The 14,949-nt window shown below is 37.4% G+C and overlaps 1 protein-coding gene across 1 annotated transcript in view; it reads left to right on the forward strand.

The window, feature by feature from the left end:
* The window catches only part of MYO5C (myosin VC), a gene marked incomplete at both ends in the record, with an annotated part of 32,173 nt that extends 17,224 nt beyond the window's left edge, over positions 1 to 14,949 (forward strand). The window contains 20 exons of the mRNA XM_084213918.1: positions 508 to 672; positions 890 to 983; positions 1,588 to 1,651; positions 2,671 to 2,851; positions 3,431 to 3,524; positions 4,350 to 4,413; positions 4,500 to 4,580; positions 4,970 to 5,150; positions 6,002 to 6,095; positions 6,843 to 6,894; positions 7,092 to 7,257; positions 7,506 to 7,593; positions 8,343 to 8,438; positions 9,378 to 9,532; positions 10,677 to 10,766; positions 11,930 to 12,080; positions 12,488 to 12,770; positions 13,765 to 13,939; positions 14,462 to 14,542; positions 14,797 to 14,949. Coding sequence (XP_084070044.1) covers positions 508 to 672; positions 890 to 983; positions 1,588 to 1,651; positions 2,671 to 2,851; positions 3,431 to 3,524; positions 4,350 to 4,413; positions 4,500 to 4,580; positions 4,970 to 5,150; positions 6,002 to 6,095; positions 6,843 to 6,894; positions 7,092 to 7,257; positions 7,506 to 7,593; positions 8,343 to 8,438; positions 9,378 to 9,532; positions 10,677 to 10,766; positions 11,930 to 12,080; positions 12,488 to 12,770; positions 13,765 to 13,939; positions 14,462 to 14,542; positions 14,797 to 14,949 — 2,508 coding nt within the window. The remainder of the gene's footprint in view (positions 1 to 507; positions 673 to 889; positions 984 to 1,587; positions 1,652 to 2,670; positions 2,852 to 3,430; positions 3,525 to 4,349; positions 4,414 to 4,499; positions 4,581 to 4,969; positions 5,151 to 6,001; positions 6,096 to 6,842; positions 6,895 to 7,091; positions 7,258 to 7,505; positions 7,594 to 8,342; positions 8,439 to 9,377; positions 9,533 to 10,676; positions 10,767 to 11,929; positions 12,081 to 12,487; positions 12,771 to 13,764; positions 13,940 to 14,461; positions 14,543 to 14,796) is intronic.

The raw sequence follows: 14,949 nt of genomic DNA on the forward strand, positions 1-14,949 counted from the left end.
ATTTTTTAATCCTATCTGCCCTAGTCAAAGATGTTGAGAAGACAGGAGAATATGTAAGGGTTATGGTCCTTTGTAATAAATGACTAGGCTTTCTACACCCAGGGTAGAAAGAATCATCGAGGGTTTCCTTGTATTTTTGGGTTAATTATGCAAATCAGAAGAGTCTGCAATTACCTTTTTGGTTTTTTTAGTGTTTCTTAAGTCCATCCAGTCTCGGGATGGGGTTGTTAGTGTTAGGATGAAGGCTGTGTGAGATATTCCTCTGGTACAACATATTTTGTTACTATGGGGAATTCAACATTATGTTTATTTTGCAGCTTATTTTTGAGAGCCATTCCAGCCAAATTGACTTTAAAATGGTAGTTTTAGTCTAGTTGATGGAAACAGTCCTGGGTTGAAATAATGATGACTGATATGGGATGGAGAGCAGAAGTAGGTCTTTAAAATTCTATGGAACAGGTTCAGTGCATTTTTCTGTTTCCTTTTATCCTGTCCTGCTCATTGTAGAGTAGAGAAAACCACGGCTTGCTGGAACGATTGACCAATCTGGCTTCAGCTCATATGAATGACGTGGATACAATTCAGAAACTTGAATCAGAACTCGAAAAATTAACTGCTCAAAAGAGAACATATGAAGAGAAAGGGAAAAAATATAAAGAGGACAGTGAGCAGGTAAATTGTCATCTGTGTGCTTTTATTCTTAAATAATGTCTTCAGTTACTGAAATTATCAAATGCATGACTTGAGAGTTTCTAAGTAACTATACACTTTTGGGGGGAGGCAGCAAGAAAGGAAAAGACTCCATTTATACTTCTAAAAATGTAAGATCTGTGACCTATTTATTCCTCCTTTGTAATTTGTATATTTTGCTTACTTTTTGCCTGTACAGAAAATCTTAAAACTTGAGAATCAGAATAAAGAATTACAAGAACAGAAGGAGACCTTACAAATAAAACTCCAAGAAAAAACTGAGGAAATGAAAGGTACAATAACTAAAGAGAGTTTCAAAGGAGTTGTAGTGGGGTAAAGTCAGTTTTTCAGCAAAAATAAATTACTGTTGTTCTAATGAAAGCAATATAAATGCTGAAATTGTAGTAAAATGAAAGTCGTTCCTTCTCTTGCTTAGAATGTGCAGCACAAGTGTGCAAATTCTTTTTATATAACAGTTAAATTAATTTTTTTCTTTCAGTAGCAGAGAGAGATCTGGGGTACCCCTTTGAGGAAGCTCTCCTCCTGTTATGTGTCCTTTTTCACACACATGTATTCCTTCAAAGTGTAGCTTCATCCTTGCTTCCTTTAATACACTACTTTTAGGATTCTAATTTCAAAGGACACAGGCAGCACATGAGATCAAGTATACTTCAGATTAATAATTGCACAATTTGGTGCTTCAGAATCTTTTTTGTTTCTATAGCATTACTTAATAAATATACTGTGATAATTTTTGGCACTTGAGAGAGTAATTTCAGCCTCAGAATGTGGTAAGGATTACTTATTAAAACAAAACTTCTCATCGTGGTCATGCTTTTTTAATAAATGGCCACAGTTGCATGAAGGTCTTTGAAATATTAAAATATTTTTTGACAGAGAAAATGGATGACCTCACACAGCAACTCTTCAATGATGTACAAAAAGAAGAAAATCAGCGAATGTATGTAAACTGAATTTAATTTCTTTGAAACAGCATTCATTTTTTCTCTTTCCCTACATTTCTTTCTCCTTCTGCAAATGTATTATGCTGGCATCAGTTATGAATCTGTCCATGTTCTTGGGCATCAGTGCTGGTACTGAAGGATTTCATGCGGAGTTTAGGAAAAGCTTATTCTTGTTTGTGGGTGAGTCATATGCAGGAAATAGACTGTTCTTGCTTTTGCAGTTTCTTGTCTTTTCTTGTGTCTCTGAGAATTTGGAAATGTCCTCAGAATTTGGTCAGGAGTGGAAGAGCAGCTGATGGCCACACCAGTCAGAACTCCTGAGAAGTGAATATGAAAGGACAGAATGGAAGTATTCAGTGTGAGGGAAAGGCAGTGTTTGTAAAGAACATTCAGTTAAAAATACAGAGGAAATAACTTTTTTTTTCCCCTTAGGTATTTAATTAACATTAAAAATCCTGTTATTAATCAACAAATGGCTGTTGCTTTCAGCATGCTTTTTTTGGATCCAGTGTTTATTTCCCAATAACTTTTCCAGTCCAAGACAGAGAACCAGAGAAGTGCTGTTCTCTGAAGTGTGAAGAGAGCAATCAGTCACTGCTCCTGGGGGCTGGAAGCTCTGTGGTGCTCCAGCTCAGTCTGATTTCAGCTGCCAATGCTTTCAGACTATATTAAGAGGATTTCTTTTGCGAGTTTTTCTGGTTTGCTCATTACCTGTGTGATGCTGGAAGCCAATCCAGCAGAAATATACTGGAAACTGTAAGAAACTGTAAAGGAAAACGAAATACACTAAAACTGTAAGAAAACACAGGGATGTTCTCCTCCCATTAACATCCATTATGTGGGTGGGTTCTGAGGATGTAGGATGGCATTTTCAAGTAATTATGGTTCATTTAAGTGTTCTTCAAGGAAGCATGTCCTTCAAGGAAGTATGTCCTTCAAATTAAATCTAAAACAAAGCCTACTTTTTCACTTAGAATGTAGATGAATAAAACTACCTTTTCATTGTGTTCTTTAGGATACTTGAGAAAAATTTCCAAAACCAGAAGCAGGACTATGAAAAGGAGATTGGATTGCTCAAGGGAGAAATTAAGACTCTGAAAGAAGAAAAAACTCAGCTACAGCAACAAATTCAGCAAGAAATTATCATTCAGGATGGCTTGAAAATGGAAGTAGGACAGCTTACAAAACAAGCACAGGTAAAGCATGACTCATTTCATTGTAGAGTCTTTGCTAGAAAAAGCAAGTGGAGAATGTGCATGTTTTGTTTATAGATTATCTTCAGTAATTTTTTTATTTCCAGTCCATTTTTAGAAGAAGCTGTAGTTAATAAGCTGTATTTGATACATCACTATATTGCATTGTTTTCATGTAGCAGACAATGCAAGCTAGTGCTTGCAGTAGTAAGTGCATGTTTTCAAGAATAATGTGTTATAATATTTATAAGTTTGAATATATAGATCTGTTTTCCTTCCATTTTCCTGAGAAAGTATTCGTTTCTCAGGGGATTTTCCCTACATGTAGTTTATAAACCAAACCTTGAATTACTGCAAAGTCACATTTTTGTTCTCCGAGTCAATTCCATGGCACAGACATCTTTTTTTTCAGTACCTCACATTACTGTTCTGCTCTGATGCCTGAGAACCAGGTGCTTTAAACACAATGCATTTTAAGCTTTTCACCATATTAACTTGTTCTTAATTATAATTGTGATTTAAGTGGTGCTCAGCCCTTGTCATCCACTCCTTGTGTCTCTATATGATTTCTGTTTTATTCAGAAAATACCTGAGTTGCAAAAGGAAATTGAACTTCTTCAGACACAGAAATTGGATGTTGAAAAGCAGGCCCACTCACAGAAGAGAGAATTGAGGGGTAAGCCTCACACCAGGCAGTGCAGACAATTCCTAAGTGCAGGCCAGTTTCCATTGATCTCTTCAATGTCAGCTATGACAGAACTCCAGTTCTCTTTCCCATCCCATGGTGGTTTAATTCCATCCATCCATATGTATATACATATACCTATATCTATATATCTATATACAGTGTACAAGTGGTCACTGAACACTGAGATCTGGGGTACCCCTTTGAGGAAACTCTGATTTCAGACATTTCTCCTTTGTGTGTAGAAGTACATACTAATGATTGAAACTTCATCTAAAATTTGAACTTCACTTAGAGTTTAACAGGTTACCCAAAAATATGTAAATAATACATTACCTAATTTTCATTCATCCTGTCCTTTGTCCTAGGTCCAATAATGTCAAATATGCTTAAATAACTTCTGGTTTGGGTTCTCTTTGGAAAAATTTACTTAAAAAGCACTACTATTGTGAACTTTATTTACTGATAATAATGTCAAAGAACAAACCTGTATTTGCAGCATGTAATGTAGCGACCTAGCACAAGATAATAAATCATCTGTACAACTCTAGGAGTTGCCCAGATTCAGACCAGGAAGATGTAACTTTGCATTGAAAGTTCAGAAAAAAAGCAGTATTGGTGGTACATCAACCTAATGCTCCTACATGTCCCAAAGTAGAACTGAGTCCCTCATGGTATTCCTCTGGTAAATCAGATATATTTACTGACTACCAGGGAAGAGCCTTGTTTGATTTAGTAGGAGGGTGGTTTGATCTTTATAATGAAAAAAGCAGAGAAAATAATGAATTTTATAAATTTTGTGGTTTTTTTTTCCAGAAAAGATGTCAGAAGTTACAAAGCAGCTTCTTGAAAGTTATGATTTTGAAGATGTAAGAAGCAGGTAATTTCGTTCTGAGGCATCTTCAAAAAAGCTTAAGGGATGCATTATGGTCATCTGCACACTAATGGTTCTGCCTTGCATTCTAGACTCTCTACAGAGGATCTGGAACACTTAAATGAGGATGGAGAGCTGTGGTTTGCTTATGAGGGCTTGAAAAAAGCCACAAGGTTAGTTCAGTTCTTCAGGTCTTCCAAAACTCCAAGCTGTGACCTGGAAGATAAATCAGAAGATCAATGGGTAACAAATTTTACAGTGCAGCACTGAGCTTCTGTTAAGGAAATGGACAAACACTACATTGTATGATGACCTGAGCAGTTTAAAATCAGTTGGATAAACTTCTACCAAGCCAGTGAGATAAGTGTGCATGTGTCAGTCAGGAAAATGTGTTTCCTCTGAGATATCATGCATAACTTTCAACTCCTTTAATGCACAGGTGGTGTAATGGAATATCTCTGTGTTAATCACAGTACTTTGTTTGCACTTTGTATTAAATTTGACCCATTTAATTAAGGTCGTTCTGCATCTGCCATGTTCTTTCTCCTTTTTGTTTTAACAGAGTATTGGAAAGCCATTTCCAGTCTCAGAAGGAAATATATGAGAAGGAGATTGAAGGTTTGAACTTTAAAGTTGAACATCTTAGTCAAGATATTAATCATCTACAGAAATTATTCCGAGAGGAAAATGACATAAACGATGGCATTCGGCTGGAAGTTAGCAGGCTAACTTCAGAAAATCTGGTAAGGTCCAGGTGCAGAAGTACAACCCAGATGTGTTTGTGGCTCTCAAAATATTGTGGGCATGTCTTTGAAATCTCAAGGCTCAAACAGATGGGGCCGTGTAAGGTGGCACATCCCTGAGGCTCCTTCCCTGCCTGCTGGGGTGGTGTGTAAGAGACAGCCAAATGCTGTCTGAGTGTCCAGCCTGCTGGGCAGCCTCACACAGGCTTTCTGCCTTTTCATTTGCATGAACCTGATTTGAGGTTTTTCTCAGAAGCCTCCTCAGAGTTCTGAGGCTCTCCCCACCAGAGGGCAGCTACACATTCCAAAACCAGCTAGAGGCAGGGCTGCAGAGCCTGACGCCTGGTGCTGTGCAGAACCTTCTGACACAAGGAACTGTGTTGTTCCAGAAGATAGCACATGCCATATCTTTTTTCTGAAAAATAATCGAAGAAATGTTTTCAAAACAGAGTTACAAAAATCGAAACTAAAAGGAAAAGTTATTGATGATATTATTTTTGTAACTGTTTTATGGAATGTTGAGGGGATTTTTTTCTCTGTTTATTGAACTAGGGAAATTAAAGCCATAGTGTAATTTCCTTTAAACTATAACAAAACAATGGTAGTAGTGGGAAAGTCCAACAATTTGATTAGCTCAGTATTTAGTTTTTAAGAGTTTTTAAGAGTGGCCAGTAGAAGGTGCCTTCAGAAAAGCCAAACAAGTCAGGCAAGCAGGCAGCAGATCCTCCCCAGAGCCTCTCTCTGGTGTGGACTATTGGCAGTTCAGGGTCATGGGGTGACTTAGGAACTACTGCAGGGATTTGAAAAGAAGGAAGGTGCTGAAATACACAAATCTCCTTTTTCTCTAAAAGGTAATCCCAGATCTTAAGCAGCAAGTTGCTGAACTTGAAAATCAAAAATTAGATCTTGAAAACCGTCTTCAAGAGCAGACCGTAAAGTTGAAAGGTAATGGTCCCACTGTGGTCCCCAGTCTTTCAGTTGGTTGAGGTGAACTTGATGAATTCCCTGGAACTGAACTTCTAAAAGCTGAATTAATATTCCATCATGACTTCATTGCCTTATTACTTACTTTCTTATTAGTAAAATGGAAGAAGTGCAATGAAAAATATGTATTATATCTTTTCTTAAAAAATAAGATACATGGATATATGTGCTTTTTTTACCTTTTTGAGGTCATTCAGTTCTGGGGTTTGGAAGTTTCCAAATGTATTCCATAGGACTCTGCTAAGAATGTGTGAAATTGAGTATTTCCTTTGGAAACAGTAAAAAGGAAAGATCATTTGGAACTTAGGGCATACTCTATGAGATAGACTTAAGAGAATGCTGCTCAGAGTGAGAGACAGAGGGAAAAGTTCTTCTCAATTTAGGAAAGCATACTCTGCTGAGGATGTGGAGTGTCTGCAGTGTCTTCCCAGGCAACTGATTTAAAATTTATGATTAGTTTTACTGCCAACTGCAAGAAGTTAGTAGTACCAAATTCTTCATCCCATATAATTTTCTGTGTGGTATGGAATAGTCCCATATTTCTCTGATACATTATCTGGCAGGTCATTGGATTTCATTAGATGAAACAAAACCATGAGTGTATGAAAGATATACTGAATACTAGTACTGAACAGTAAATACCTTTGATTTTGTTGTTTCTGTTTTGTTTTGGGTTTGCTGCCATTTATTATTGAAAAAAAATGGAAGAGATGTCAAATCGGCTGCATTATGAGCTGGAACGGGACAGGACACAAAGACGGTGATTTTTTAATAATTTTGTTTTAAATAAGCAGGGTAGTCACTATAAGCTGTAGTAACAGAGTCACTTAAACTCTTAAATTGCATTCCCCTTAAGATTTGCCTTAGAGTGTTTTGTACAGCTAATAACTAATGGACAAGTATTATCTGACTGCTTTCACAAAAGATTAAGAGACAAGACTTCTTACCTATTTTTAGAACTACTGAGACCCAGAATGAAGTAGACATAAAAGAAAAAGAGAATCTGAAGGACACAATCCAAGGAATTGAGGGGCTGAGCAATGGTTTGATGCAAGATGAAGTCCAGGGTGAACTACAAAGCAAGATAAAGCAAGTGACAACTCTTCTTGCTGTGGAAAACATGGTGAGGAAATGAAATTGTCATTAAGAAACTGTACCTGAAATGCAGGATTAAAAGAATGAAATTATGATTTTTTGGTTTTGATAGGATGTTTCCTCAATTAATTTAAGGAGAAAAAAGATATGAGGGTGTTTTTTCCAGCAAATATAAGTAAAAGCACATCATAATATTAATTGTGGCGATAACATGAAGCAGTAGAAAGCATTTTTTGATTGTGTTTACTGTCAACTCACTGACTTTGATTATTACAGGATCTTGAAGAAAAGCTAGACATGAAAGACAGAATAATAAAAAAATTAGAAGATCAAATCAAAACTCTGACCAAGACTATTGAAAAATGTAAGATATTTTTGTGTGATTTATTTTGTTTAATAGCTTTGAATGCTAAGTGTCTGTGTGAAGAAAAAATATATTTTTAAAAAGGTGGATATATATAATATATAAAAATATATATTTTTTTAAGTATATTTTTTAAAGGGTGGAGTTAGAAATTTAATACCTCTGAAAAATGTGCTAGGGGAATCATCAACACAAATTACATAGAAGTCCTTTCCTGGTTGGTTTGTTTTTTCCCCAGCTAAATCATAGGCACACAGGGGGCCTGGTCTAGGTGATAAAGATGCAGGCACAGGGATAAGTCCTGCCAGCAGCAGTTTATGCACACCCTCACACAAACTCTCTGAGCCACCAGTGTTAGTTCTGCATCTGACAAGGAGCCCCTCCCGTGAGCCTTCAAGTGGCAGATGATTCCTGATGTGAAGTTAGTCTGTACAAAGCTCTTACAGACTAATTAATTCTTCACTACAGGATGCTCTCAAAAACATTGCCAAGTTGTCTAATGTAGAGGTGTAACTTTGCTGTTTATTTTTTCTTCTTACTGCAAGTATTCCCACTGAATCCAGTGAAGCTATTCATGAATAATATAAATATTACTTAACTCATAATGCTTGGAGCCATAAGATAAGAACATTAGTGTGTACTTTCTTTATTACAGAGAAAACTGCTTCTCTCCAGTAGTTTGTTCTAACATGACCATTAGCTTAACCCTTAACCTGTTACTGAAGTAACTGTGCTTTTGTGTTTGACAGCTGAAGCCCATGTGCCCACTGTGCCCAAAGAGTACGTTGGAATGATGGAGTACAAAAAAGAGGATGAAGAAAGGATCATTCAGAATCTGATCCTCGGTATTTTAGTAAAACTTGATATTTTATAAGTCACCAACAATACTCAGAGCATTGTAATAAAAACTACATGGCACCATATTTCACTTTCATTCAAAGCTGCCTTTTTCCTGTTCTCTTACCACCAGTACAATTTGTACTGCTCTCTTTCCAGGACCAGATATTTCCAGTACAGAAGTGCTTTATCTGTGTAAAAATTATTTCTCTGACTCTACATAATGCTGACTCTCTTATCTTTCTTACTATTTATCCACCTTTAAAGCTATAAATCCCAAGAGCACACCAGGGACTTCAATTTGCTTTCTTCCTGGTCATCTGCTAAGTCTGTAAGTCACTGTGCTTGTATCCATGTGTGATGGTTGCTCTCCTGTCTGTCCTTGCCATGTCTTCCCTTCACTGAAAAGAGCTGTACTTCATGTTTCTCTTGTAGAAGGATTTTGTCCCTCATGTGAGCTACTTTACAGTACCAGTCTTGCTGCCAAAGCAGTTTTTCTCATTAGCTTACAATTAATAGTGAATTTGACAAATTTTCCATGTACATTTGTACCATTATGAAATTAACAGCACCTGCTTTTTCTTCTCACTTTTGAATGTTAATGTTTTTGTGAGCAAAGATACGGCCTAAGCAATGCTGGAACTTGGTGGGGCATCCAATGGGTAGTTAAATGTAATTTGCTTTTTGAAGTTGTCCTGCCTGGCATAGCCCATGCTGGACCATAGAATTTGCTACAATACTCTCCTGCCCCTCAGGAAAATATTATTAATACTCATATGTGAGCAATACTGTTACAGAAGTTGTCAGAAACAAGAGATTCACCAGTAAATCAGTTATTATGTGACTGGTCACTGCAGAAAGGAACAGCATGGTGCTTGTCTTTTTTGGAATGATACACTGAAAATTGCATTTTTCCATAATAAACCAGATGACTCTCCTCCATGCAGATTTGAAGCCGCGTGGAGTTGTAGTTAATATGATACCTGGCCTTCCAGCTCACATCCTGTTCATGTGTGTGAGGTATGCAGATTACCTGAACGATGCTGACATGCTGAAGTCTTTCATGAATGTAACCATTGATGGCATCAAGCAGGTGGTTAAGGTAGGAGCTGTGTCTCGTTGTGCTGTACTGTGCATTTTGATTTTGAACACAAGGTTTACAAGATGCATGTGTGGTACCTGGGGAATGCCAGCACTTCACTTGCTGGTGTTCCTAGAAGGGAATGATAATGATTACTGGCACTTTTTGAGATTTGTAGTAGCATCCCTGTAAAGTCTCCAGGTAAGGTTCTGCTGAGCTGAACACAGAATCCACAGAATGCGTTAGCATAAATTATTTTTATCTGAAGATGTTGTTGACAAAATCATTTGAAGTATTTTACATTTTACAATGAGTAGCTAATTAGGTGGAGTGCACCTGTGCTTTCAGCACTGTTCAGAGTCAGAGGGACAGAAGTGAAGGCTGGTATGTCTGGCAGCAAGCTGGTAGAGGACTCTGAGGAGTATTTTGCACTGCTTGGCTGCTGGTATAATTCAACATGTCATCTGTACTGCAGCACTAGAACCCAAACGATTAAAATCAAATTGCCAGCCAGTGTACAAAATTAAATTGTAAACAAAAATTGCTATGCTGTATGCATAACAAAGTCAGCTCTGTGAATGGATTTATAATGGAATGAAACACCAGACACAGGGAGCTAGCACAGGCAGGAATGGACTGTGGCTTATGCAGTTGAATGTGTTGTACAGAGAATGCCAATAAGTTTGTACACAAACAAATTTATAGCACAGTTTATGCATTAGAGAAGCTTGTGTTTACTCAGCTAATAAAAAAAGGAGATGATAGATAGATAGATAGATAGATAGATAGATAGATAGATAGATAGATAGAACTGTGTTTTTATGTAGTGCAGTTTCATTTGTGAATGCAGGTGTTCACCCTTCTTTGCAGGAGGCCCTCCAGCACACTACATATCCACAGGAATTGTAAAACTGTTTGTTCAGGCTTATTATTTAGCCTGTCTATTAAGAATATTTAAGCAGTATTTACCAAACAAAAGAGGGGTCTTTGCTATGTGTTAACCTGAAAACAGAGCAGGATTTGTTTAGCACCTTTCAGATGCTCTGTGCTCCTTCTGCTATAGATAGGCTCTGTTCTACCAATGCTGTAATGATATTCAGTTTAATTATTGAATTAACTTTGTGAGACAATGCCATAGTAAGACTGCTTTACTTACCATTTTCAGGAACATTCAGAAGACTTTGAGATGTTGTCCTTTTGGCTTTCCAATACATATTATTTTCTTAACTGTTTGAAGCAGTACAGCGGGGAAGAGGTAGGATTGATTTAATAAAATAATTCCATTACTTTTGACAGATTTTAATTGAAATTTAAAATAGCATTAATTAATAACTATTCACCAGCTCACCAGTGTTCCCCACAGGTATTTATATATTCACATTGCTCTGCAGTGGTGTCATGTGTCTTATACAAATAATAAGACAGTATAGAATTAATGGATGAAGGGAAATGAAGGAAACATTGAAGTGCTAAAGGAGGTTAAAGTCATGACGTGGAAACTGCTACTTAATTTGAATCTTTCCACATGAGTTTAATTTGAGCTGGACTTCAGATATCTGACTGGGTATATATAAAACAGCTTTGCTATTTTATATTTAGGGCATTCAAATATTTACTGCTACCAAAATAGAAGACAACCTCTGGAAAGAAGCAAAACAATAAACTTTTCAGGTTTTTCCCTTATTTCACTTGCTTGTTCAAGCTAAATCTCATCCTGAGATTCAAGTTTCTTTTCACTTTTTTAGTTGGAAAAGAATGAAAACTATTTTCAGTTGAAAATACTCTGACTGTATATTTAAGAGGTTTTATAGACTCGGGTGGCCTGAGCTGGGCTTAGGGATGCTCCCTCTCGTGGTCACAGCAGGGTGACCCAGAACCCAGACCCGTTAAACTTCACTACCAGCACTCTGTAACTGGGGTTGCAGCAGTAGGGAAAGCTCTGAATCCCGAATTGGCTTTTAATCTGTGTTCTAATGAATGTTAAACACCTCACACAGGTTAGGATTCGGAGTAGACTTCTGATGTCAGAACTTCGCTAATGAAAAGTCCAAAATTAATATTGTTTTGTTTGCCATCATAGTTGAAACAGCTGTGTTGTTGGCTTATTTTTATGGGGTTTTTTTTGGGGGGGGGGTGGGGAGGAGTTAGGGAGAGGAGAACAGGGAGGGTTTGCTTTCTGTTTAAGAGATCTAGGAGTTGCTCCAAAGTTCATTGACATCTATGCGTGTCTTTGGCTTTAGGAGCACAGCACACGTCAGCATAAACTGGAAAATTAAGTACAGGAAGCACCCATTGAAATTAGCTTTGACTCATTCTGTGTTCAGCCAGAGATGGAATGAGTAACTCCAACACTTTGCAGTAACAATTTGTAATTACCACATTATGTGATTTCTAATTATATTTACAACTCACTTGTAGGAATTCATGAAGCACAACACTCCACGTCAGAATAAGAACTCTTTGAAGCATTTTGATCTCTCAGAATACAGACAAATTCTCAGTGATTTGGCCATTCAAATATATCACCAATTCATTATTGTAATGGAGAACAACATTCAGCACATGATTGGTAAGACAACAGCAATCCAAGAGTGCCTAAATGTAGCTTGTGAAGCATATGAAGAGAGCTCATACAGGGAGGCAGAGGGTGGGACAGACTCCTTTCTCCTGATATTTATACTTAGGTGTTCCTGCATGTGTGTTTCTACACATACAAATTTCACTGAATTGTATATTCCCAGAATTTTTCCTCAAAACTTCCAAGTCTAGGATAATGCTGCAAATCTGAGCAACATCATACAAAAACAAAAGATTTTTTTTAAATTGTGTGCTCTGGAAGCCTTTGTCAGTATCTTATTTTTCTTGTATCAATTAACTTCTAAAATATCCTGAAAGTAGGTTTTGTTCAATAATTAATGTAACCAAAAGGAGCCTTGGGAATTTTGATTTCATCAATTATTTTCTGTTGTATTTCAGTACCAGGCATGCTGGAATATGAAAGTCTTCAGGGAATTTCTGGCCTGAAACCTACGGGGTTCCGTAAACGTTCTTCCAGTATAGATGACACAGATACCTACACTATGACCTCTATCTTGCAGCAGCTCAGCTATTTTTATAGCACTATGTGTCAGAATGGCTTGGACTCTGAGCTCCTAAAGCAGGCAGTGAAGCAGCTTTTCTTTCTGATTGGAGCTGTCACCCTCAATAGTCTCTTCCTCCGCAAGGACATGTGCTCATGTAGAAAAGGAATGCAGATAAGGTAAAGCCAGTGAAGTTTCAACAAGCCTGAGAATGAATTTTTAACACTTGTGTGTAATGTCCTTTACCTCTAAGTCACTGGATATTCTGTGACCATTCTGCTGGAAGTAGCCAGTTGTTTTTACTTCTTTTGGAAAAGCAAATCTTCATATTTTGGGCTGAGCTTTCTCAACGTGACAACTATAAATTGCTCTTTCCATGGAAACACTAGCGGAAGAAAAGGCAGAGAAAATTACAGTCTGAAGCTTAAAGTCAGGCATGGTTAGGATTCTTTCCGTGCTAGCTCATCCGTGATGTGACCAGCAGTATTTTTAATTCTTTCTTACCACAGTGAACAGGTGCAGTGTCCCAGGCTGGCAGGGGTACAAAAGCTGACTTGCATGTTTCATGCACTGGGACAGAGCCTTGGAGGCTGTAGGTTGAACATCACCTCTCCTGTTGCAAGCACCAAGGAAACATGCTCCTGGCTGTTTGCAGGAGAAACTCTGCATTTGTTTTCCATGAGTCAGTCTGCAGGCTCAGGGGAAGGAAAATCAGGAAAATCTTGGCCCATCTGGGAACATTATTAGATGAAAGCTGCTCATCCTTTATAAGCCTGGCGCTGCTTTGTAACAGCAAAGATTGTTCTCATTTCCTGTACATGCTCAGTTGCAAATAAATGTTTTAATGCCACACAGTGCAGTAGACTATGCCAGTATATGTTAGTAATTTTCTGGAAACAAACAGCTAAAGTAATAACTCGCTTTCTATTAGCCAAGCTTTAAAAAATAGACAATGAAGAAAAAATAGGAATTTAAATATAACAAGGATTTTATTTATAGTGAAATGAGCTATTAATTGTTTGATTTTTATTATCTGCAGGTATTGTTTTTATCTTAAAATGTATTAATTTGAACACAACGTTAGAAAAATCTTTCTTCCTTAGCAGTCTTCAAAGTAACTTGCTTGTCAAGGGGAACCTGACATTTCTGTTCTTTGTTCATGGTTTAACCCAGATGTAATATCAGCTACTTAGAAGAATGGCTTAAGGACAAGAATCTTCAAAGCAGCAATGCCAAAGAAACTTTAGAGCCCCTGTCTCAAGCAGCCTGGCTCCTTCAGGTTAAAAAGATCACAGATGATGATGCCAAGGAAATATGTGAACACTGCACATCTCTTTCTACTGTGCAGGTAATGAACCATCTGTTTTCTTCTGGCAGCACTGATTGCAGAATCTTAGCTATCTAAAATAGTCTGTTGCAAAAAGCTATTGGACTTTTATTTCATAAAAGTAGCATTCCTCAGCATTCCACATCATCACTTCTTAAAATGAAATTTTAACTCCTTATTCCTGATTGTTTTGAGCGCTTTAACTGCTCCTGTGGTGAATGCTTCCCTGCTTTGTTGTATCCCACATTTTTGTTCCAAAATGTATTTTTTTTTAGTATGTCACAGGGTTTTTTTTATTGTTTCCCTTAATCAGTTCAGCTTTTTCTACATCTCCTTGATCTGCTGATACCTCTGGAAATGAGTCATAGCAATCATCATATATGTAACAACTCAGCAGGTGACAAGTCAAAATTCTCTCTTTACTGCAAAATGTTTTACTGAAACTTTAATTAAATATCAGTAAGAATGTCATGATAATGCTTTCTTCTTTTTGTCTTCTCCCTTTTTGTGACACACTAAAATAGTCTTTTGTAATTTGAGCAGATAGTTAAGATCCTGAACTCATACACTCCGATAGATGACTTTGAGAAAAGAGTGACTCCATCATTTGTTCGGAAGGTCCAGGTAAGAGCTGCCACTCTTTCTGCATTCAGCTCACAGGGTGCTTCATACACATGAGCTTTGATGCTTTACAGTTGTACTTGGCCTTTACATCACATTACTACTGAGTAGCTCATCTTCTAGGCACTTGAAAGTGATGCAAGCAAATCTGCTTAACATCATGGAAAAGCAAGATTTGCCATGGGAAGGAAGCAATGTACTGGTTTTGCTTTGATTCTTAATTCATTGTTTTCACACTCTTTCTGTTCTGATTTCAGGCTATGCTAAACAACCGTGAGGATGTTCCCCAGCTGATGCTTGATACCAAGCATCTCTTCCAAGTGACGTTTCCTTTCACCCCCTCTCCACATGCTTTGGAACTGATACAAGTCCCCAGCAGCTTCAAACTTGGCTTCCTCACGAGGGTTTAA

The sequence above is a fragment of the Fringilla coelebs genome, assembly GCF_963513975.1.
Source record: "Fringilla coelebs genome assembly, chromosome: 12".
In the NCBI taxonomy this organism is placed as follows: domain Eukaryota; kingdom Metazoa; phylum Chordata; class Aves; order Passeriformes; family Fringillidae; genus Fringilla; species Fringilla coelebs.